The 24821-nt window shown below is 40.0% G+C and overlaps 1 protein-coding gene across 2 annotated transcripts in view; it reads left to right on the top strand.

The window, feature by feature from the left end:
* The window catches only part of arnt2 (aryl-hydrocarbon receptor nuclear translocator 2), a 146533-nt gene that overhangs the window by 22723 nt on the left and 98989 nt on the right, over window positions 1-24821 (top strand). Inside the window, exons 4-6 of one of the 2 annotated variants that reach the window (XM_057839603.1) lie at window positions 6987-7034; window positions 9966-10179; window positions 16541-16754. In XM_057839603.1, coding sequence (XP_057695586.1) covers window positions 6987-7034; window positions 9966-10179; window positions 16541-16754 — 476 coding nt within the window. The remainder of the gene's footprint in view (window positions 1-6986; window positions 7035-9965; window positions 10180-16540; window positions 16755-24821) is intronic. The other variant, XM_057839612.1, reaches the window with a different exon arrangement.

The raw sequence follows: 24821 nt of genomic DNA on the forward strand, positions 1-24821 counted from the left end.
ATTGTCTCATGTCTCCTGTTTTCCTTCCCCCTCTTTTTATTTGTCGCCTCTTAATCCATAGGATGTGAGTGATTGTATTATTCCTCTACTGAAAACTCCAGTTCTTGTAAGTTGATTGGTGCCAGGGTAGAGAAGCTGTTCTCTGCTGATCACAAGAAAAACTGCACTTTTAGTAGTGTGCGAAATTTCCGATTCTTAGATTATTCGCGATTCGGCTGTGGAATATTCGAGTAGGATTCACAGACATCCAAATTCCGATTATTGAAATATGTCAAGTAAAGCGGAATGAGGAACGGAGCGAGAGTAGCTAAACATCATGCTTGTCATTACCCGGCCCCTCGGGTAATGACAATGCTCAACTCACGGCTTTAGCTCAACTCATGCCGCGAGATAATAAAACAACAACATACCTGACTGCTGCCGACAGCTGCTACAAACTACGTCCACATAATGGTACGGTAGATATCATATTTATATAGCACTAGATGCAAAATAACAGACTCGGCGTTAGCAGCACATGTACAAGATGCAAAATAACAGACACGGTGGCGTTAGCAGCACATGTACAAAAAGCTAGATGCAAAATATTGACTTGAATCTATCTTTAAAATAGTTTTAAAACTTTGACATGTCGAAAGTAGACAGCAGGGAAATTATGGAATAACGGGAGCAATTTTAACAACTTTAACGGTTGATTCACAACATTAAATTAATTGAATGTAGTTTAAAGCTTCTGATACAGAATGGGGATTTGAGTATATTATTTATTGTTTTAACTTGATACTGAAATAGTCGTTTATTTAAGCCTGCAAGGCTTTTTTTTTTTTTTTTTTTTTTTTTTTTTTTTTACAGTTTTTGTAACTAATGTACAAAACATTAAAAGCAGCTAATAGCGGGGAGGCGGGGGGTTCATCAATAATCGAATCATAGCCTCTGAATCTTAATCGTAATCAAATCGTTAGGTGCCCAAAGATTCCCACCTCTAACTTTTAGTGTTTGACGATTGCATTAATTGACCTTTCGCAAAAGATCCGCCCCCTCTTAGTTATGGTTGCTAAGCCGACAAGCTTCGTGACTCCAACGGCACAAGCCTTTGCAGGCAGATGAATACCAAATTGTTGTGATTTATTTTGGAGTAATACCAGTGCATCATCCTCCAGATTGAGGAAAAATGGTTTACAATATCCAGTATTTATAGTATGTGTTTTATATATGTATTTATTTGTTTGTTTGTTTATAACAGGACTATTTTGTTATAGACATTAAATCCATTTCAACTTTGAAGGTTGGCATTGAGTGATCATGTTTCACTCCTGTTGATGTCGGTAGACATCCAATCCAATTTGAGTTGTTGGGGCGCTCACAGGAAATCGAACAAGTTACCGAAAGTCAAAATGGATTGGAGGACTATCGGCTTCAAGGCAGCCAATAAATCAAAACTTTTGACATTTAAAAACTGGATCTTTTTTTTTTTTTGACATGGTTTTGATCCTCTGAAAATTACGTGATCAGTTTGGGGATGTGACTTGTATGTCTTGTCCGATTTTGATATTCTATATGCGTATCGTTTCACCATTTTGAACATCCGTAGCTTTTTCATCCTTTTCATCTTCTTTCATTAAGTTTTTTGGCAGTTGGCAGTCTCTAAACCACTGATCAAACAATAGGGTTTTTGAGTTTAGGGCTGCAGCTATAGATCATATACTTCATAACCTATTGACATGACACGGGAATTGGGGCCGATTCGTAGGGAGCCTATTTTCAAAAACTTCAAATTAAAATATTTTCAGAACCAAAGCTGCTACCGACTCTAAACAAAAGCAGGCACCTACGTTAGCCATATATGAGTCTCCACGAGCAGTGGCATGAAAAATTCAAGTCGTTCCCTTATAAAATCCCAATTATTTTTTATATAAGTATAACACAACTTAAAATGGCTATAAAAGTCTCATTTTACACTTGATGCACGAAAATCACCAAATGCAAAGATAATCACCTATATTTTCAGGATCAATATCAATATTTAACATATATTAGTATAGGTTTTTGACCAAAATAGCACCTTCATTTTTTTTAATTTTTTATTTACTGCAAGTTTTCAACAGCTAATACCGTATCGGCCCAAATATAAGACAGTGATTTTTGCATTTTTGCATAAAAAAGTGGGGGTCGACTTATGTTCGCGGTCGTGACATTATACCCATTCATGACGCTAAATGCCACCAGATATCATTGAAGCGATGTTCTGTCATAACAGATCTTAGCTACTCTCAAGTTTAACCAGTTTGCATTATTTTATTGCAATGTTTTTCCTTATTCAGATTTGTTTCAAGACTACAGTTACAGTTCGACTTCACTTTGATGGATATTGCAGTTGTTTTATCACAATAGATTGGTTTATTTACATTTCAAAAACCAGAAGCCAATCATTTACGAATGTTATTGCACTGAAGTTTATTTAAATGTTCAGATATTAAGATTTGAATGAGGCACAATAACATGTTTTTTCTTTCAAATATGTTGTTATAATCATGTTTCAGATGTACTGTAATTATTTTCGGAATAAAAATTAAATTTGGTGTTCAAAAAGTCTTTTTTCAAACTTGAGTCTTGAAAAAGAGAGGGTCGTCTTATAATCAGGGCCGTCTTGTATTTGGGCCAATACGATAAATCACTCAATTTAACATCAGAAACTTAATACTTGAGGAAGACATGCAGAATCAATTTTAAATAACATGTACATTGATTATTAATACATTCTATATACAATCACAACTTAGTATACAATAAAATAGCCCATTATTATCATTATACACTATATACTGCTAGCAAATGAGGCCAGCAGCCGCCTGGTGTAAGCAGAGCTTTTCTGGCGAAAATTCCTGTGAATAAATGCTTAAATCCCCGAATTCTTCATAAATATGGACGTAAAACAGTCTTGATTCTTGGTTAAAAGCAAAGAAACTGTGCAGTGTATTGACAAAGTACAATGCTACTATGTTAGCGAATGAGGCTAGCGGCCGCCTGGCATAAAGGGAGCTTTTCTGGCAAAAGTTTTTGTGAATAAATGCTTAAATCCCTGAATTCTTCATAGATATGGACGTAAAACAGTCTCGTTTCCTGGTTAAAAGTAAACTATAAGGTTAGTCAGTTGCAAAAATTAGCTGCCTCCATGTGAAAACGAAAATTCCTGCAAATAAATGCTTCAATCACGCATGCGTGGTACGAAAAATATAATATTTACCTTGAATCCTCAAACAAATCACTCCTGAGACAATCCTTCCTGTTTGTATGTGGTATCGCTTTTGTAGTTAAATCCAATCGTAAGTAAATCCAAGCTTAAATCTGACATGAGCGTGTGCCGTCTTCGGCTGTTACTAAATGAAGCTTGGCCCCCTCTGATAAGGCATGACTCAAAGAATGACGAAGTGGCACTTCAGTAGTAACGTATGGATAAGCTATGTATGGATTATTTAAATAATCGATTAATCAATCAAATGTGTGATTTCGAATAATTGAGTAATAGGATTAGGAACATTCAATGTGTTGCAGAATAAATTTTGGTAGATGAAAAACAGGCTTGCTAGGATTGCACTTTCAAAATAGCATTAAATGTGAAGACAAAATAAAATTCTTGAGTGGTTCTTCAAACTGCAGAATTGTACTTTAATGTCACAAGAGCAAAGGATATATTTAAAACGAAATTAAAATACCTGAGCTTAATCTCAAACGGAAGAAAATTTTTATAAATGAGGATCTAAGTACAACAAACGAACAACTGGCTAACTTGCATAGCAAAAGTCCCCGACTCGGGATGTCGTGAGTCGGTGGGGAGAATACTTCGAAGACCTCCTCAATTCCACCAACATGCCTTCCTTTGAGGAAGCAGAGTCATAGGGGCTCTGAGGAGGGCTGTCCGATCTCTGGGGTTGAAGTCACTGAGATGGTTGGAAAGCTCCTTGGTGGCAAGGCCCCAGGGTTCGATGAGATCCGCCCGGAGTTCCTAAACGCTCTGGATGTTGTGGGGCTCTCGTGGCTGACACGCCTCTACAACAACGCCTGGACAACGGGGGCAGTGCCTCTGGATTGGCAGACCGGTTGGTCTTTTTAAGAAAGGGGGCCCGAGGGTGTGTTCCAATTATAGAGGGATCATACTCCTCAGCCTCCCTGCTAAAATCTATTCTGGGGTGCTGGAGAGGAGGGTGCGATGGGAAATTGAATCTCGGATTAAAGAGGAGCAGTGTGGTTTTCGTCCCGGTCTTGGAACAGTGGACCAGCTCTACACCCTCGTCAGGGTCCTCGAGGGTGCATGGGAGTTTGCCCAACCAGCCTACATGTGTTTTGTGGATCTGGAGAAGGCGTTCGACCATGTGCCTCGGGTAGTCCTGTAGGGGGGTGCTCTGGGAATATGGGGTACCGAGCCCATTGGTAAGGGCTGTTCGGTTCCTGTACAACCGGTGTCAGAGTTTGGTCCGCATTGCCGGCAGTAAGTCGAATTCGTTCCCAGTGAGGTTTGGACTCCGCCAAGGCCGCCCTTTGTCACCGATTCTGTTCATAATTTTAATGGACAGAATTTCTAGGCGCAGCCAAAGCGTTGAGGGGGTCCGGTTTGGTGACCTCGGCATTGCGTCTCTGCTTTTTGCAGATGATGTGGTGCTGTTGGCTTCATCAAGCCGTGACCTCCAACTCTCACTGGAGTGGTTCACAGCCGAGTGTGAAGCGGTTGGGATGAAGATCAGCACCTCCAAATCCAAGACCGTGGTCCTCAGTCGGAAAAGGGTAGAGTGCCCTCTCCGGGTCGGGGATGAGATCCTGCCCCAATCAATTGGGGGAGTTTAAGTATCTTGGGGTCTTTTACACGAGTGAGGATAGGAGGGAGTGGGAGATCGACAGGCGGATCGGTGCAGCGTCTGCAGTAATGCGAATGCTGCACCGGTCCGTAGTGGTGAAGAGGAGCTGAGCCGGAAGGCGGAGCTCTTGATTTACCAGTCGATATACGTTCCTACCCTCACCTATGGTCACGAGCTGTGGGTCGTGACCGAAAGAACAAGATCCCGAATACAAGCGGCCGAAATGAATATCCTCCGCTGGGTGTCCGGGCTCTCCCTTAGAGATAGTGTGAGAAGCTCAGTCATCCGGGAAGGACCCTTTATCGAGCCGCTACTCCTCTGCGTTGAGAGGAGCCAGTTGAGGTGGCTCGGGCATCTGGTTCGGATGCCTCCTGGACGCCTCCCCGGAGAGGTTAGGAGAGGTGTTCTGGGCATGTCCCACCGGTGGGAGGCCCCGGGGACAACACAGGACACGCTGGAGAGACTAGGTCTCTCGGCTGGCCTGGGAACGCCTTGGGATCCTGCCAGAGGAGCTGGTTGAAGTGGCTGGGGACAGGGACGACCCCGGAGAAAGTGAAAGATGATGGATGGATTGATGGATGGAAGTCTGCTAGCTTAAATGCTATAAAAGACCCACTTTTTATTTATTTATTTACAAATCATAACATTACATTACATTACATTACATCCAAAAATGTATTCCAGCAAAAAACTGCTAAATATAATTGTAAACTAAATAACATACCTCATGTTGGTCTTAACAGGGAGCAGCTGGATTCCGCTATTTTAGACTAGGTATGGCATATTCACTGTTGCCACTAGAGAGCAGTGTATCCACCAAAATCAGTAAAACTAAATGCAACACTTTCAAAACAAACCATTACAGCATCACTAAACGAATCCTCGAAGCAGCAAAACCTGATTCAGAGCTTTTTTTCAAATCGAATTTCTTTTCGATTAATCGCTGCCGCACTATGAGAATTTGTCGGATCATGCTCACTTAACAATAGATTTCTAGGCCGCTTAGGAGGTGGAATTTGCGAAAGATCAATTGTATGAAAACTGTCATATACTATGAGAGTCTGTTAGACTTTTGGCCTTGTGCAAGAATTTCACTGGCAGATAACTGGAGACAAAGCGAAAGGGAGGAGGAAGTGACCTGTGCACAGAATTTGTGGTGTGTATTGGTAAGGGATTGTTACCCCCGTGATGACACGCTCTGTACTTCCACATTTACAGACCTAAGGCAATTAGAGACCACAACAGAGGGGCATAGCGTAGCGAAACATTTTACACTAGTAAAAGTAGCATTACTTCAAAATATTATTACTTTAGTAAATTAGTCATCCCAAAAATTTGGATGAGTACAAGTAAAAAAGTATTCGGTGAAAAAGAACTGCTAACAATGTCGTTTTTTTTTTTTCTTGTTTTTTTTTTTTTCAACGGTATATTTTTTTCTTGGCACGTCATCTATATGATGTTATTATTATACTCTACCTACCTATAATTTTCACTTTCTCACAGAAAATGTTTGCAATTACAAATGCTTGAGCATTATCTGACAGAATTGCAGTGGTGCCAATACTATTGGCCAGCACTGTATTTCATGACCCTATTGGGCTAAAAAAATACACAAAAATCAAGGAATTCCGACTAGAAAAATCACCTGTCTAAAGAGCTTGAGCGCCCTCTAGTTGAGTAAACGTATAACCTACAATGAAATTCATGTCTGGTTTTCCGTGCTCTTTAGGTGCCAAACAAAAACTATTGACAGCCGCGTTTTTGAGTAAAGTAAGTTTTACGACGCTCTAAAGACGCCACATGATTGAACAGGCCGGCGTGATCTTAGGACTTCTGACTGCAAGCTTGCGTGTGGTCATGTGTTTGTATTGTTACGTCTGATTGGTGTACTGGAGTCTTTGACGATTTTACTTGAAGAAATACATGACTCATTCCACCAGCCTATTAGCAATGTTTTTTTGTTGTTGTTGTTTTTGACATACAAACTTTTCTTGATCCATGTTTTTTCTATTTTTGTCTTGTCTTCACTCGTGCACCAAAGTATGTGAAATATACAGTATTTGTGAGGATTTTTGTGCATTTCATTTTAATGCAATCATAATTGATTGAATTCTGTTTTTTTAATGTTCTTCTTAGGTATGATGATGATCAGATATCTGGTGGGGATAAGGAGAGATATGCCAGGTATGCTTAGACAGCCAGAGCCAGAATGGATACTCAGGATACATTGAAGTTCAAGCCTGCCCTGACCTGAAGTGAAATAACAACAAATCAGGATGGGGTTCATGTAACCTGTCCAAATTTTACTGCGGTGAAAATGCATTTCAAACGTACTGTAGGGCTACATCAGATTTTGATATTACTGTATTTAAAGTCAGTTTTATAGCATGTTAAGGCTAAATCCTAAAATGAAACCTTTTATAGTTTCACATGTAGATTGAACAATCGTCTTACATTAAACACGAGCCAGTGAAAAAACACAGAAAATATAAACTTAGGTGTGAAACTGGATGACTGTTAAATCCTTGACTATACACTCACTCAGACGTTTTATCATGTAGAACAAACTCAAATAAAAAGCTTGAAAATATAATGAATTAGTTCAAAAGTGCAACTCTTTAGCATTCAGAAACACTAAAAGAAATGAATACAAACATTGTGGTGGTCAGTAAATGTTACTTTTATAGAGCAAGTGCAGGGAAATACTGTATATACGGAATCACTCCATTCAAAGGAAAAAAAAATATGGAATCATGAGAAACAAATAACATTCTAAATACATCGCTAGTATTTAGTAGCACCACATCTGGCTTTTATGACAGCTTGCAGTCTCTGAGGCATGGACTTGATGAGTATTCTTCATCCATTTGGTGCCAACTCTCTTTGATTGCAGTTGCCAGATCATCCTTGCCAGTAGGAGCAGTCATCAGGCAGTCATCTTTGTAAATCTCACTGGGACAGCATCAGACCAAAGTTCCAGCATCGGAACTTTGGTCTGATGCTGTTCCAGTGAGATTTACAAAGATGGCTGCCTGAAGAAAACATCAAAATTCCCTCAGTCCTTGATAATATGGGGCTGCATGTCAGGCAAAGGCACTGGGGAGATGGCTGTGGTTAAATCTTCAATAAATACAAAAGTTTACATTGAAATTTTAGACAGCTTTCTTATCCCTTCAGTTGAAAATATGTTTGTCATTTTCTAAGATGACAATGCATCATGCCACAGAGCTAAAACTGTTAAAGCATTCCTTGGAGAAAGACTCATCTAGTCAATGTCATGGCCTGCAAATAGCCCAGATCTCAACCCAATTGAAAAAATGTGGTGGAAATTGAAAAAAATGGTCCACAGCAAGCCTCTGACATGCAAGGATGATATGGTAACTGCAATCAAAGAGAGTTGGCACCAAATTGATGAAGAATACTTATTAAGTCCATGCCTCAGAGACTGCAAGCTGTCATAAAAGCCACTGGTGGTGCTACTAAATACTAGAGATGTGTTGTGATTGTTATCTCTTTGTTTGTTCCTCATGATTCCATATTTTTTTCCTCAGAATGGAGTGATTCAATATATATTTCCCTGCACTTGCTCTATAAAAGTAACATTTACTGACCACCACAATGTTTTTTATTTTAGTGTTTCTTAATGCTAAAGAGTTGCACTTTTGAAGAAATTCATTATTTTTTCAAGCTTTTTATCTGAGTTGGTTCTACATGATAAAATGTCTGAGTGATTGCTTGTCCGAGACTGGTGATTCCATACTTTTTGCTTGGGGTTGTCCATTGCAGAGGATACAGTAGAATAATTCACTAGTATGTACAATTTAAAATAACTTACTTTCTCAGGAAGTTTTTCAATGCCGACATGTAACAACAGAAACGGAAACATTAACAGTCACCAAAGATAACAATTCCCATTGTTTATGGTAGAGATCAAATGACGCACCATGTGACTACCCTCGAAAATATTGAGATTTTCACTTATATTTAAAAATAAATAATACTTGAGCTTAGCCTCAAACTGTATAAAAAAAATGAAAGAGGATCTAAGTACAAGAAAAGAACAATTGGCTATCTTGCATAGCAAAAGTCAACTAGTTTAAATGTTATAAAATGCAAAAAATGTTTTCTTTTTATCGTCACACTTAACAAATTGTTCAAACACATATTCCCACAAAAAAACTGCGAAATAAACCTCTATACTAAATTACGAATGCATAAACAATCATATTACCTCAAACAAAAACTTACAACCTTATGTTGGTCTTAACACGGAGCAGTTGAATCCAGCTGTTACATGAGTTATGTCATATTCACTGTTGCCACTAAAGGGCAGTGTATCCACCCAAATCAATAAAACTATATGTAAACACTTTCAAAACAAAGCATTACAACGCCAATCTAATTAAACTAATCATCAAAGCGGCAAAATTGGATTTGAAGCTTTTTTTCTAATCGTTGAAGCACTATAAAAATGGAACATTTCCAACTAATTATGCAAAATTTAAAGATAACATTTGAACGTGTTGGTGATATCAAGTAATATCTTGACAAGTGTACATGCTTATGCTGCGACATCGGAAACAAAACAAAAGCCCAATAAAGCATGCCTAATAAGAAGCGGTACTCAACAAGGCTATATGAATTATGCAATTGGCCGGCAACCAATTCAGAGTGCAGTCCATCTTTTTCTAAAATGAGTTGGGATAGGCTCCAGTTGACCCACAACCCTATTAAGGTTAAGCGGTACAGAAAATGGATGGATGGGTTCATGAATACAAATTTTGCTCCTGGAAATTGCCTGTTTTCAATTCTAGGAGCAAGAAATAGCATGATGTGTTTCCTCAGAATTTATTGGTACATCACCAGAAAACAGCCATAGTTATTATTATTACCCCTCAAAGGAAAATCCACATACTGTACATTTTCCAACCTCTTGTCGAGTTGAAATAGTCAAAATGCCTGAAAATATTTTCCTGTCACGAGTCATTATGCAGCAAGCATTTAACGTACAGTATATTCAACAGAGGGAATGTTTCATTAAATGCATGCTTTCTTCTGTGAAGTTGTAGTTTGATAAACCACACTTCAGGTTTTCCATTTTGTTCTCTATTTTAGAGAGAACCACAGTGAAATTGAACGACGTAGACGCAACAAAATGACACAGTATATCACCGAACTGTCAGACATGGTCCCTACCTGCAGTGCTCTGGCACGTAAACCGGACAAATTGACCATTCTGCGCATGGCAGTCTCTCATATGAAGTCAATGCGGGGCACTGGCAACACATCTACTGACGGAGCCTACAAGCCCTCATTTCTCACTGAACAGGTACACTTTTAGGGAGTAAATTTGCTCTGAAATAGTGAGCCTGTGTGAGTTTGGCAACAAATCATTTGCTGCCATCCCTCCCACTTTAAACGGATTGAATGTCTATTTCATGTCATTTCCTGTTGATTTTCGCTCAATTCTTTTTTTCTCCAAGGGCATTTACAGGTCACTGGGACTCAAAATGAATAGGAAGTAACCTGTAAATGCCCTAAAATGAACTGGAGGTGACTCGTAAATGCCCACAAAAGACTGGCTGTGATTGCTCTGGTTTCAGTGCCATTGATGGCGCTAGACATCCAATCCACTCAAAATGAAATTGATGTCTAGCTACAAAGTATCATGATATATCACTTTTTTGATATTTACTCAAATCCTTAATGCGGTGTTTTCAACCTTTTCTGTATCACGGCATGTTTTTACATTGGAAAAAATCCTGCAGCACAGCACAAACCAAAAATGTTCCTCAATCAATCAATCAAATTTATTTATATAGCCCTTTACAAAGCCCGAAAGGCCCTCAAAGTGCTTCACAACAAAAACATAAATAAAAGGCAGGAAAGTATTATACAATGACATTAAGGGAAAAAAAGAAAAACAAAAACAGCGCATCATGATAAAAGTCAGACAACAAATAAAACAATAAAACAGATAAAATCCGAAAACACTAAAAACCCTTCAGCAATAAAACCAGGCTACCCTAATCTGGGGAAAAGGAGAGTCTAAAAAGGTGTGTTTTTAACCGAGACTTAAAAAGACCTAGATTCGTAGTGGTGCAGATTTCACGTGGAAGGCTATTCCACAACCTTGGCGCAGCAACCGCAAAAGATCCCCACTGTTTAAGTTTCGACCTCGGAACATGTAAAAGAAGCTGGCCGGTAAAACGAAGAGTCCTGCCAGAGTTACGGAAGGTTAAAATTTCCGATCAATGTAAGAAGGGACCTGGCCATTAATAGAATTAAAAACAAACAGTAAAAGTTTAAAATGAATTTCTAAAATGGACTGGAAGCCAGCGGAGCGATGATAGCACGGGGGTAATATGCTCACGTCTAAGTGTACCTGTTAAAAATCGAGCAGCAGCATTCTGAACAAGTTGCAGACGAGAAATTGAGGACTTGGGGAGACTAACATAAGTGCATTGTAGTAGTCCAGCCTTGAGCTTATAAAAGTGTGAATTGCTTTTTCAAGGTCGTGGCGACTAATAAAAGGCTTCACTTTGGCCAAGAGACGGAGCTGGAAAAAACTTGCTCTTTCAACAGAACTAATTTGTTTTTCAAAGCTGAGCCTGCTATCGAATATTACTCCGAGATTTTTAACGTGTGTCTTAAAAATGGGAGACAAAGCGCCAGAGTTGGGCACAAGGGCACTCATCATAGAAGGTGTGTCAAAAGTAATAAATTCAGTTTCTCTTTCGTTAAGATGTAAGAAGTTTTGTGCAGGCCACTGCTTCACGTCGAACGTGCACTCCATCAATTTAGCGAAAGCAGTTTGTTTGTAGGGTCTCGACTCTCAAGGGCAGATGAAGCTGCAGGTCATCAGCATAAAAATGAAAAGAGATATTATGTTTTTTTATAATTGATCCTAAAGGTAGGAGATAAGTGCAAAAAGAACATGCCCTAAAATAGCCTTGTGGCACCCCGCAAGATGGAGAAGTTTGTGAGGAGGAAAATTCCCCAATCATTATCGAGAAGGTCCTATGTTGCAGGTACGATTTAAACCATTGTAGAGCGTTACCACGAATACCTATGAAGTAGGGGTGTAACGGTACACAAAAATCTTGGTTCGGTACGTACATCGGTTTTGAGGTCACAGTTCGGTTCATTTGCGGTACAGTAAGAAAACAAAATGCAAAATATAAATGTGCTAGTTGTTTATTACACACTTTTGTGCTTTCAACATTAGGAACATTAGCCTATACAAAGCTAGACATCTGCTCAAAAAGTAGCGAGTATTCAAAGATAATAATCCAACAACAATTTGCCTTTCAGACCCCGCGTATTGGTCAGCTATGTTTCTGAAAGAAGAAAAAAGAAGTCCTTTGCTAAAGACAAAAGCAATCCCAATGACAAAAGATTTTAACATGTATTTTACAAATTAAATGCCACATTTTTTTTTTCTTATGAACGGTTTTCAAAAGCTTTATTGGTGGATTTTCTCAAGTTAAACGCCACACAGAAATTAGTAAATTTAATTGTGTAAGCAGGATCTTATTATTTAATTACAGGTGTTTTAGCTCATTTCAATTTATTTCATTTAAATGGGCTATTATTTAGTTTATTTTACAAATGTGATGTAGTATTCATTGATATTGTATATTTTATGTTGTATAACTTTAGTTTCTATGTGAATATTAGTTCCTACTTATTTTGTTGTGGTAGGAGGGTTTTATATTGAACACGGGGCCGTGTTGGTTATTATAGCAGAGAAGACAGCAGTAAATCAACAAAGACAAGTCAACCGTGCCCCGATCTACCACTCAAGAAATCTGATGGACTCAAAAAGTTGGTTACAATTGCATATTAGTTTGAAAATCGACCAGATCCATCGTGTTTTAACACGAGTGACTTCCGGTCTGCCCGATGCTAGCTAGTAACATTGACTCAAGGCGGTAACACACCAGAAACGTGAACGTCGCGTCAACGATCCCACCGCAATAACGCAGTGAAACGCGGCCGTTCAAGTCAATCAGCTAATGCACACCAATCGCTGTGCGGCCGCATGTTGGACGCGTCCCAGAAGCGCTAAACGCGACGCACGCGAAAAGAACAGCAGAGTTTGTTTTTTGACGCGAGACGCGGCCCCCCTGCGTCAATACTACTAGGTAGGATCGGGCAGGCCGGAAGTCCCTCGTGTAAAAATACGGTGGATCCGGTCGATTTTCAAAATAATATGCAATCGTAACTTACTATATAAATAAAATAAATTGAAATGAGCTAAAACACAAATAATACACAAATCCTGCTACACAATTGAATTTATTAATTTCTACGTGGTGCTTTAACTTGAGAATATACCTCAATAAAGCTTAGAAAAATATTCATAAGAAAGAAATTGATTGAGGCATTTAATTTGTAAAATACATGTTAAAATCTTTGTCACTGGCATTGCTTTTTGTTTTAGCACATGACTTCTTTTTTCTTCTTTCTTTCAAAAAGAAAGCTGGCCACTACGCGGGGTCTGAAAGGCAACGTGTTGTTGTTTTATTACGTTTAAATACCCGCTATTCTCGCGCGATCTTGCAATCCTCGCGTGAACCGATCGAGCCGCTCCACAGACGCGCTGCTCGTGAAACGCGTCCTATGGAAATTGACGCCGAGCGTCACTGGTGCGTTATCGCGGCGGGATTGTTGACGCGACGTTGACGTTTCTAGTGTGTTTGAGCCTTCAGGAGGGCCGCGTCTCGCGTCAAATTATAAGCTCTGCCGTTCTTTTCTTGTTTGTCGCGTTGAGCCTCTTCTGGGACGCGTCTAACACGCGGCCGCACTGCGACTGGTGTGCATTGGCTGATTGACTTTAATGCCCGTGTTTCACTGTGTTGTCGCGGCGGCCATGTTGTCGCGCCGTTGATGTTTCTTATACTGTCCTACCTTGTTGGTCCTCATAAAAGTAGAGAAGACGAAGTAAAAATAATCTACACAAAGAAACTGTAACCCGATCGACAGCCTCGAAAAGTAAGGGTTACATTCCGTTAAAAACTTGTTCGGTACGCGTCCGTTCCGAACAGACTACCACGTACCGAAACGGTTCAATACAAATACATGTACCGTTACACTCTTACTATGAAGTGTTCCTAACGAGATACAAGGACTGTATGGTTGACTGTAGTGAATGATGCTGTGAGGTCTAGTAAAACAAGGATAGCTTTTAAATTATTTTCGGTTCAGTATATTTAATTATAAAATAATTACTCAGTATTTATACTTAATGTGAAACTTGAGCCGGTATAGATGAACACAAAGACGATATCCTGGTAGGAATCTTCATCAACAGCTCTCAGTCTTTCTCTGTTTTTATATTTTACAGCAGTAAGGCTTTAAAAGCTTAGAATTATCAGACAGGGAGACTTAAGCAATGCAAAGCGTTGCGCTAACAATGGCTTTGCAGGCAGGTAGTATTGTCTCTACTGCAGCGTGGGACTTTTTGGATTAAGCAACAAGTTTAGCAACAAGGGAACTGGCTTTGAGGGCTTTCTCATTTACCTTTGTACTTTTTCTTAAAAAAAGTTTGTCCGTGTTTTCACAGAGTCTAAACAAAATCGTCAATCGACTTGTTTTGAAACTAGGGCAAATGCAATTGCTCATGTCACGTTCTAGAACTGCTCGGATTTCTAGCCATCAAACACCTTGCTGTTCTCAACAATGTGTTGTAATAAAACACCGGGAGGATTGACGGTCTCACATACGGATGAAATGGAAAGGACACTTTTGTGTATATCGACACTTGACGAGTCCAATCAAATGATGTACAGTAGTTATGCTGGGGTTCACATTGTCCTGGACAGCAAGGTGGCTGCTGGCTAGAAATCCGAGCAGTTCTTGAACGCGACATGAGCAATACTTTGCTCATTTGCACACGACTGCAACCTTCTACCTACTCCTTCTGTCGTACTGCAACTCTGCCTGACGACGTTAAAAAAAAAAAAAAAAAATGCGATATTGGATTACTTCTCGCGGCACACCTGACAATCTTTCTCGACACACTGGTTGAAAAACACTGGCCTAATATACAGTGGGGCAAATATGTATTTAGTCAACCAACAATTGTGCAAGTTCTCCTGCTTGAAAAGATTAGCGAGGCCTGTAATTGTCAACATGGGTAAACCTCAACCATAAGAGACAGAATGTGGAAAAAAAAAACTGAAAATCTTATTGTTTGATTTTTAAAGAATTTATTTCCAAATTAGAGAAGAAAATAAGTATTTGGTCACCTACAAACAAGCAAGATTTCTGGCTGTCAAAGAGGTCTAACTTCTAACGAGGCTACACTCGTTACCTGTATTAATGGCACCTGTTTTAACTCATTATCGGTATAAAAGACACCTGTCCACAACCTCAGTCAGTCACTCTCCAAACTCCACTATAGCCAAGACCAAAGAACTGGCGAAGGACACCAGAGACAAAATTGTAGACCTGCACCAGGCGGGGAAGACTGAATCTGCAATAGGTAAAACGCTTGGTGTAAAGAAATCAACTGTGGGAGCAATTATTAGGAAATGGAAGACATACAAGACCACTGATAATCTCCCTCGATCTGGGGCTCCATGCAAGATCTCACCCCGTGGCGTCAAAATGATAGCAAGAACGGTGACCAAAAATCCTAGAACCACACGGGGGGACCTAGTGAATGACCTACAGAGAGCTGGGACCACAGTAACAAAGGCTACTATCAGTAACACAATGCACCGCCAGGGACTCCAATCCTACACTGCCAGACGTGTCCCCCTGCTGAAGAAAGTACACGTCCAGGCCCATCTGTGGTTTGCTAGAGAGCATTTCGATGATCCAGAAGAGGACTGGGAGAATGTGTTATGGTCAGATAAAACCAAAATCTCGTGTTTGGAGGAGAAAGAATACTGAATTGCATCCGAAGAACACCATACCCACTGTGAAGTATGGGGGTGGAAACATCATGCTTTGGGGCTGTTTTTCTGCAAAGGGACCAGGACGACTGATCTTTGTAAAGGAAAGAATGAATGGGGCCATGTATCGAGAGATCTCCTTCCATCAGCAAAGGCATTGAAGATGAGACGTGGCTGGGTCTTTCAGCATGACAATGATCCCACACACACTGCCAGGGCAACAAAGGAGTGGCATTGTGGTACATAACAAAGTATTGAGATGAACTTTTGGTATTGACCAAATACTTATTTTCCACCATGATTTGCAAATAAAGTCTTTAAAAATCAAACAATGTGATTTTCTGTTGTTTTTTTTCCCCACATTCTGTGTCTCATGGTTGAGCTTAACCCATGTTGACAATTACAGGCCTCTCTAATATTTTCAAGTGGGAGAACTTGCACAATTAGTGGTTGACTAAATACTTATTTGCCCCACTGTACATTATATGTACATACAGTGGGGAGAACAAGTATTTGATACACTGCCAATGGGTTTTCCCATTGACTGTGTATCAAATACTTGTTCTCCCCACTGTATATGTAAAGTACATGTGTGGTAAATACTTGTATATCTGGGCTGAATCATTGATTCTTTTCTGGATAGAAATTGTGATTCTAAGGTCTTTTTTTTTTCAGTGCTCCAATTGAGAGATAATCAAAAGCTCTAAGCTTAAAAAGTCATTTTTTCAAGAAAATGTATTTAATTGTAACTGTAATTTTAACTATAATTGCATTTTTTCACTATAGGAACTGAAGCATCTCATCTTGGAGGCTGCAGATGGGTTTCTATTTGTTGTGGCAGCAGAGACGGGACGTGTGATCTATGTCTCTGATTCTGTGACACCAGTGTTGAACCAACCGCAGTCTGAGTGGTTTGGCAGTACTCTGTATGAACATGTCCACCCTGACGACGTTGACAAGCTTAGGGAACAGCTCAGTACCTCAGAAAACTCCATGACAGGTAAAAGAAATTCTCCAATTATTTTTTTAAATTCATTTGTCTGTTTCTCTGACCAATTTCAAAATATGTTAACTCATTCCCTGCCATTGATTGCAAAAGATGTCCAATCCATTCAAACTGGAAAACGGATTGGCGGTATATTTTTATCAATAACAACGAAACGAATAATAAAATCTCTACTTTGAAAACACACTTCATATTACAGATTTGTATGTTTGTTTACAAAACACTCACACAAGTCAAAAAATCACCAACTATATAAAGTCACCGTGGCCACGTTGTACACAACTTTGTCTTTGCGCCTGGCAACCTTGACTTTACTTATTTTATAAATGAATATATTTTGTGAATAAGATGAAGTGCCCGACCCCTGCTCTAGAACCTCTGTGAATTTGGCCCCCCATCAGACGCATATTTATATACAAATTTTGTCAATCGTTTGTATTACGTTTGTGCTTGTTTGTGCTGTGAAAAGGTTTGTTTGTGCTGCCATCATTCTTCAAGATATTTACAATTCTTTTATAGGTCAATCTGAGGTCAACCAGCTCTCCGTTTTCATTAAAAACGGCTAAAAATGGTTTCAATCGTTTATGCTTCGTTTGTGATGATTTTTTGTTTTTGTTTGTGCTGCTATCATTTTTGAAAGAGATTTTAATTTCGAGTGATGATGTCATGCCACCTTTTAATGCGAAATAGACACATAAACTGTTATTGCCTGCAAACAGCTACACGTACATTAGTGATGTGTGGCATACTGTATCTTGGCTTGATCACTGCGTATCCACGGCAGATGCCCATGCTTCACTGATGAATATGAAAATTTGCTACAATCTACCTACATCTGACCATATTCTGTTGTTAATGCGTGTCAAAGTGGAGAAAATACCAATGATAAGCGCAGACGAAAACAGAGCCAGTTTTAGTAAACTTAACTGGTCAGCCCTAACAAATGAGATAATCAGCAAGTACACCTTAAAAACGGATATGTTGTTAGATTCAGTGATATTACCAAAGCAAACTCTACTATGTTGCGATGTAAATTGCAAAAACAAACAGCATCGCAAAGATTTGTGCAGCTTGTATGATTTCATCGTTAAATGTTTATATGACTCTGGTAAAACTTTACATAATAACAATACTGAGCAAATTCATCATGTCAAGCCTGGATGGAATTCTTATGTGGCTGAACTTCACTCAGCGGCTAGGCAAGCCTTTAAAGAATGGGCGGCATCAGGCAGAGTTAGATGTGGACCTCTTTTTGAGAATTAAAAGCGCACAAATGCAAGGTTTAAGCTTGCTGTGTGTTTTATTAGTAGGAATGAGGCCAGTATGAGGGCAGACTCCCTTGCTGGCGAACTTAGTAATCATAGATACTGTGACTTTTGGAAAGAGGTGAAAATATTGAGTAATTGTAAAGCTCCCTCGCCTTTTACCATCAACGGAGTATGAGGCTCGAATAACATTGCGGAATTATGGAGACAGCACTACTATGAGCTGTTTAACTGTATTAAGAGGGATGTATACACACCGGATAATGTTGACCTTAGTGAGATTTTAGTGACAACTCCAGATGAAATCCACAAAGCTATTATTGATCTAGAAAACAATAAGGCTGGTGGTGCCGATTGTATTACAGCTGAGCATTTAAAACATACCAGTCAGAAAATAATCCCTCCTCTTGCCTTGTGTTTTTACGGTTTCTTTAAGCATGGCATCTTACCTGACTCTATGATGGCAGTACAACTAGTGCCTATCTTTAAAGACAAGGCTGGTAAAATCAATAGTAAAGATAATTACAGACCTATTGGCCTGGCCAGTGTGCTCTCTAAAGTTCTAGAGTCAATCATACTGGGTAAAATTGTTTCATTTATTTCAACAAGCGACAATCAGTTTGGGTTTAAAAGGAAAAATGGAACCGATATGTGTGTATTTGCTCTGAAGGAGCTATTACTTAAATATCAAAGCCTAAACTCAACAATGTTTTTATGCTTCATTGACTCATCGAAAGCCTTTGACCGGATCAATCACAGCAAACTTTTTCTTATGTTGGCACAAAGAGGGGTGCCCAAATACATAATCCGTATTCTGGCCTTCTGGTATGCAAATCAATTTGTTCGCATAAAATGGGGTGGCTCGGTCTCTGCTTGCTTTAAAGTAGGTAATGGTGTGAGACAGGGAGGAATTCTCTCTCCATATTTGTTCAATGTTTTCATGGACGACTTATCCGGACGACTCAATAAGTGTAATACAGGAGGTGTTGTACAGTGAGGAGAACAAGTATTTGATACACAGTCAATGGGAAAACCCATTGGCAGTGTATCAAATACTTTTTCTCCCCACTGTAGGAGGCACTGTCATTAACCATCTTATGTACACAGATGATGTGGTGGTGCTCTCCCCATGCAGTGCTAACTTGCAGGAGTTACTCTCGATATGTTCCGAATTTGGCGATCATTTTGACATCAAATATAATGCAGAGAAAAGTAATATCATGATTGTCCGTTCTAAAGAAGATAGGGCGGCTATATTCCCTCAGTTCTTTCTTTGCAAAATAGCTATGAATATTTGCAATGAAGCTAAATACCTCTGCCACTTCATATCTGAAGACTTGTTGGATGACAGGGATATTCATTGTCACAGGCAAATATGCTTAAAACAAGATTTTTTATGTGCTCCCCCCACGTTAAGACCTCGCCGTTTAAGGCATACTGCACCCCGTTTTACACTGCTCACCTGTGGTCAATTTACTCAGCTAAATCCATGCAGAGGCTAAATGTAGCCTACAATGATGCCCTGAAGCTGTTACTGTGTGTGCCTAGATGGTACAGCGCCAGTCAATTATTTGTTAGCTCTGGATTACCCACCTTTAAGGCGCTTTTAAGAAAATTGATGTACAGCTTCATGTGTCGGCTAAATGAGGTTGGAAATAATATTATGATAAATTTAACAGACCCTACAATGAGCTTTAGATTTAGTTCGAGCCTGTGGCGCCATTGGCACAAAAGCCTGTTTATTGTGCACTGATAGCCAGTGCTTCCTTGTTGTTCTGTTTTGTTTTCTTTTTTCCTTGCGAGTCACTTTATTATTATGTCTCCGTATGTACGGTATTCTTTTCCTCTCTGTTGGTGTGTGTGTGCTATGGACCCACTGTGAGATTCCGGAATAAAGTTCATATACATAATGGTGCCATTCGTTTAGGCTACGTTTGTATGGTAAAAATTTTCGTGTGTGCTGCTATCGTTTTTGAGATATTATTCTTTTATAGGTCAATCTGAGGTTTATAGGTTTGGCGCGTTCCCTTATCCTATCCCTGAAGGCCGGTTGATAGGGGTGCGGATGGCCCGGGGAACCACACTGGGTCCTGGGGGGATGACGGTGGCCTCGTTGCTGGGCTACGGGAGGAGGGATGGGCTGCGCTGTCTCGTCTGCATGATGTTATTTTTGGTATTTGACTTTTTGCCCACTGAAAACACTTCTAAGTCGAGAACAATCGGGGGAAAGTGTCAATGTTTAGGTAGTTAGAGAGGCCCTTTAATGATTAAAAACATTAGATACTAGTGCATGTGCTACTTGGGCTATAAGTAGTTACAGTAACAAGTGTAGTGAAAGGCTTGAGGGAGATTGAAAATATCATCCGCCCCATGTGCTCACTAGAGGGCATCACTGTGCTATATATTTTCTTCTGTGGAAAAGAGATTAAAAAAACATTCTCTGTGGCCTCCACAGGCTGTTTTTATTTGTGTCTGTCAGTCTGTTGATCTGACTGCAAACAGTATACCCAGAAGGGACTTCTAATCCACATAACAAAATAATGTCCGTAAATAGTTGTGGCTAATAAGAAAAACATACGACTATGCACATACACATACATTACGTAGCCCAGCACTTCTCCGAGTAAATTCAGTGGAGTTAAACCAGCGCACTTCAGAAGTTTGTTGGACTTTTTTTTTTTTTTACTGCAAAGCCATCATCTGCTCCCTCAAAATCGAATCCGTTAAATATGGAACATTTATACAATTAAATTTAAATCTGTTCATCTGAGTGAAATGTGTAGGGTTGCCAATTCCCTGAAAAAAAGGGTCAATGGTTTTGTGTGAGAAAAGTGATTAAAAAAAAATATATATATATAGATAATATGATAATGATTGCTGAACTAAATAGGTACATATTTGAGTGATATAAGCACATGTAAAACAATAACGATCAGAAATGTATTTTAATACAAAAAATACGAGAACAAAATTAACATCTGTCATGCTAAATTTAAAACTGTATAATTTAATCCCTTAAGGTCCTGAGCATTTTGCGTGTGTGTGCTGGGGGGGCGGTGCTCTTGGGCTTTTTTTTTTTTTCCTTTCAACATAACTTTTTTATTTTTATTTATTTTTTACGTGCAAACATTAATCCAATAACATTACATAACACAACTTACATAATTATAATACTGACTTTAAAGTGCCTGTGACAGCATTAAAAAAAAAAAATCTTAAATAGCATTGTTATGTGAATTAGAATCATATTTTGAGACAATTCAACTATATAAAACAATTTGTCAAAGCGCAGATGATGAGAAATTAGTCTTTAAATCTGCCGTTTAGCCCGGCCTGTCATTATAGCTCTCTAGCGTCCCCAGCTGGAGGATGACATTGGCAGGGTCGCGATTTCATCTGATTTAGAATTCAGCCCATTGTGGGGGAATTATTCAGAACGGCGAAAATGTGACCAAGGGAGCAGCAAAATGTCCTTGTTTCAATCTCTGTACTCCAATATTTTATAGGATATTCTTTTTATCGAAGTATTTTACCCCCAATTGCTAAATAAATGGTATGGTTATGACAAGTAACGATGTTGTGCTAAATGGTATATGAAATATTCAAAATGGTTTTATTCAGTACAACATGGCAAAATTACTCCATAATGGTCAAAACGGTCGACTTCTTGAAAAATATTTTATGCCACCGGAGTTAGTCCGGCTTTTGTCATTATCCGACCCAGCTTTGGAGAGCATAAACAAACAAGGAGGTGTGACAGCTATCCGACATGCTAACCCGAGCTGAGCGGCATTTCAAAGTCTTATTCTCACTTTTCGAAGCGAAAAATCACACAAAAGTACCCCGGATCATGTCACACGGTGGCGGGGTTGTGGACTGTCTTCACCGATCAGCAACCCCCCCGGCGGCAAGCAAGTTACAGCTCGTCGTTCCCTTGCTGCTGGCAGGAGCTCGTTTGCCGGGGAACCAGCTGGAAAATGACCGCCGGACAAACCAGCCCACGTCGGAGGAGCGCGTAGCTGCCCAAGCCCAACCCGAGGATAGCGGTCTATTGCCATGCACACGAAAAGGGCAGAGGGGGCTGGAAGTCTGGACGATATGGAGAACCACACGAGCATAAGCCGAGTATAGACCCTCCTCACCTACGTCACAAAATGACGTGTCGCTGTATCCGGCCGCCATATTGTCCGTATTTTTTAGACTTATTCTCATTGTTTTCAATTAGTCGTGCAAGTTATAGAGCAATTCATGGAAGCCCCGGTGTTATCTGACGCTGTAAACTCATTGGATGCGTTGCATAAAAGGCGTTATGTGGAAAAGCTTCAGTTTATCCATTCGCCAGATCCATATTTGATGCCTAAATCGATGTTTTTCGACCCGCTGTCCTCGCCGTCTTTGCCTGACATCTGCTAGCTACCCTGATATTTACAACTATCTTGTCCACACAAAATCAGCCTATTCTCACGAAAGTTTGAAAAACTTTAAGAGCTTGGAGGCTTATAAATACTTCGTTGCTGGTTGGGTGAAACAGGTCCTCGTCCACAAAAATTCGGCAGAAATCTCTCGTGTGCTCGGGAAGGTGAGTTACGAAATTTTCAATTTAAAATCTTTTGTTCTTGCTAACATTCACTGTCAAGTCTAATGTATTTTATGTCATTTGTCAATGGAGCTAGGGCTTTTAATGTTTATATGGTTTAGCGATAGCACTCTCACTACATACATAAATAATATGTAATAAATATGAAGTGCGATAGCACTACTCCAGATTGTCCCTAGTTGAATTTATTTTTTGGCTTTTGACCTCAATAGTGAAATTGTAAATTAATTGTATGACAACTGTCTCATTATCCCCTTATAATTATATATTTTCAGGTAGTTCATTCACAACGTCTGAGTGTATGTTGTCGGCGATTAGCCTAGCAATGATCTTAATTGTGGTTGTCAGCCCAAAACCCTCTAAATATATATTAAATGCATCTTACCAGATATAAAATGACTACTACATAATCTGTGGTAGTCGTTTGGAGCCCAGTTTTCTCGTCGAATTGCAGCAGTCAATCTCGGTCTCCTCTCCAGGTCTCTCGGAATACGGTAAAACTTCAAGTCTCTCCGTCTATCCTCTCTGTTTTTGCAACCGACCGCCACACACGACTTCACCATTTTGATTATTAATGTTAACGAGCAGAAAAACACGCCATAATATGAGGAATTTACGAAGCGCTAATGCATTAACATGACGAGTATACGGACAACATGGCGCGGGGGCATGGCTGTGACGTCTCGTGAGTAGGGTCTATAGCACTCTCCCGGCGGGCACGCGAAGAGGACCGAGGGGTGTGTGTAACAAGCCGCCGGTCGTCGGCTGAGTGGCATTCTCGGTGGACAATAGCGGTGCAACGGTTTGCGGTTCAAAGCCGAACCGTACGGTTCGCCCTGTACGGTTCAATACGCCTTTATGAACCGCGCCTTTTCGGTTTTGCAATGAATGTATTCCGAACGCTTTTGGAATGAATTGATCGAGCTCTGTGTGCCTGTGTGTGACGTGAAGCACCGCTGTGGAGAAATTCCCGCCCCGCAAGTACATGTCGGATTGCTGTCAAGCACCTGTGTAATGGAAGCCGAATAACGCCCTCTCTCGCTTACGAGTGAAGTGAAAGTGAAACAAGAAAGAAAACAAATAGCTATGGCGAGAGTGGGAGGGAGGGAGTGGAGAGACCGAATTTTGAGGAAGCACCGGCTTCTTTCAAATCTGCGGTGTGGCAACATTTTGGTTTCCCCGTGGACTACAATGCGGAGGGAGAGAAAATATTGAAGAAAAAAAAATTGCAAGCATTGCTCAGCGCTTGTTCCCCATGCCAATGGCAACACTTTTATAACATGACTCCGGCACCTCAGCCGGCATCACCCACAGATATCACTTTCTCAGGGTAGGACAACCCCGAAGATGACATCAGTGAAAACACACGGCGGGCTTCGTTAATTTATTTGCAACGCTTGACCCGCGTTACATTGTTCCCTTGCGGACATATTTCTCCAATAACGTAATCCCCTACATTTATGAAATGGCACGCAAAGCCATCGAAGATGATTTCGCTAACGCACATAGTTTCGCCCTGACCACTGATAGTTGGAAGTTGCACATCCCGTGCTACAGAGTGCTACTAACTACTGTAACTGTGACGGTCCACTATAATTCATGCCTGTCAAATTGTACGGTCTCGTCATAATTTGTGCAAGTGAGCACTCATTTTTAAATGTGTACGCCGTACGTTACAGTACGTTCAAAATCTGCACGTTTTTCGTGCATTACGTTTTTTTTTTATCCGTTCGGATTTGGTCACCCTTTCTGCAACAAGACATTGCGTTGGTTGAATAACGCGAGAAAAGTCAGAGACTCGGAGAGGGAAGAGTATTTGTTGAGACGCTGTAGCAAATGCGATGCTAGGCTAGGTGGCTCCAATATTACCTGACTTAGCCGACAACATACAATCTACGCCTAGATATCTCATGCATATAGAACTACATGCGAAATGACAGACTCGGTAGCGTAGTAAACAGCTGCCATTTTAGAGCAGTAAACTTCTCAGAAAGGCTCTGTTGTAGTAAACCTTACGAGCGAACCTAAGCAACTTTTTATCTAGAATACTCCTAAATCGGCAAAATCTTGACTTGAGTCTATCTTTAAAGGATGAAACAGTTTGTCAATTTTCACATGTCGAAAGTAGACAGAAGGGAACTAATGCAAAAACGGGAGCAATTTTATCAACTTTAACAACATTAAATGACCTCCAAACAT

The sequence above is a fragment of the Corythoichthys intestinalis genome, chromosome 1 (genome assembly GCF_030265065.1).
Source record: "Corythoichthys intestinalis isolate RoL2023-P3 chromosome 1, ASM3026506v1, whole genome shotgun sequence".
Classification (NCBI taxonomy): domain Eukaryota; kingdom Metazoa; phylum Chordata; class Actinopteri; order Syngnathiformes; family Syngnathidae; genus Corythoichthys; species Corythoichthys intestinalis.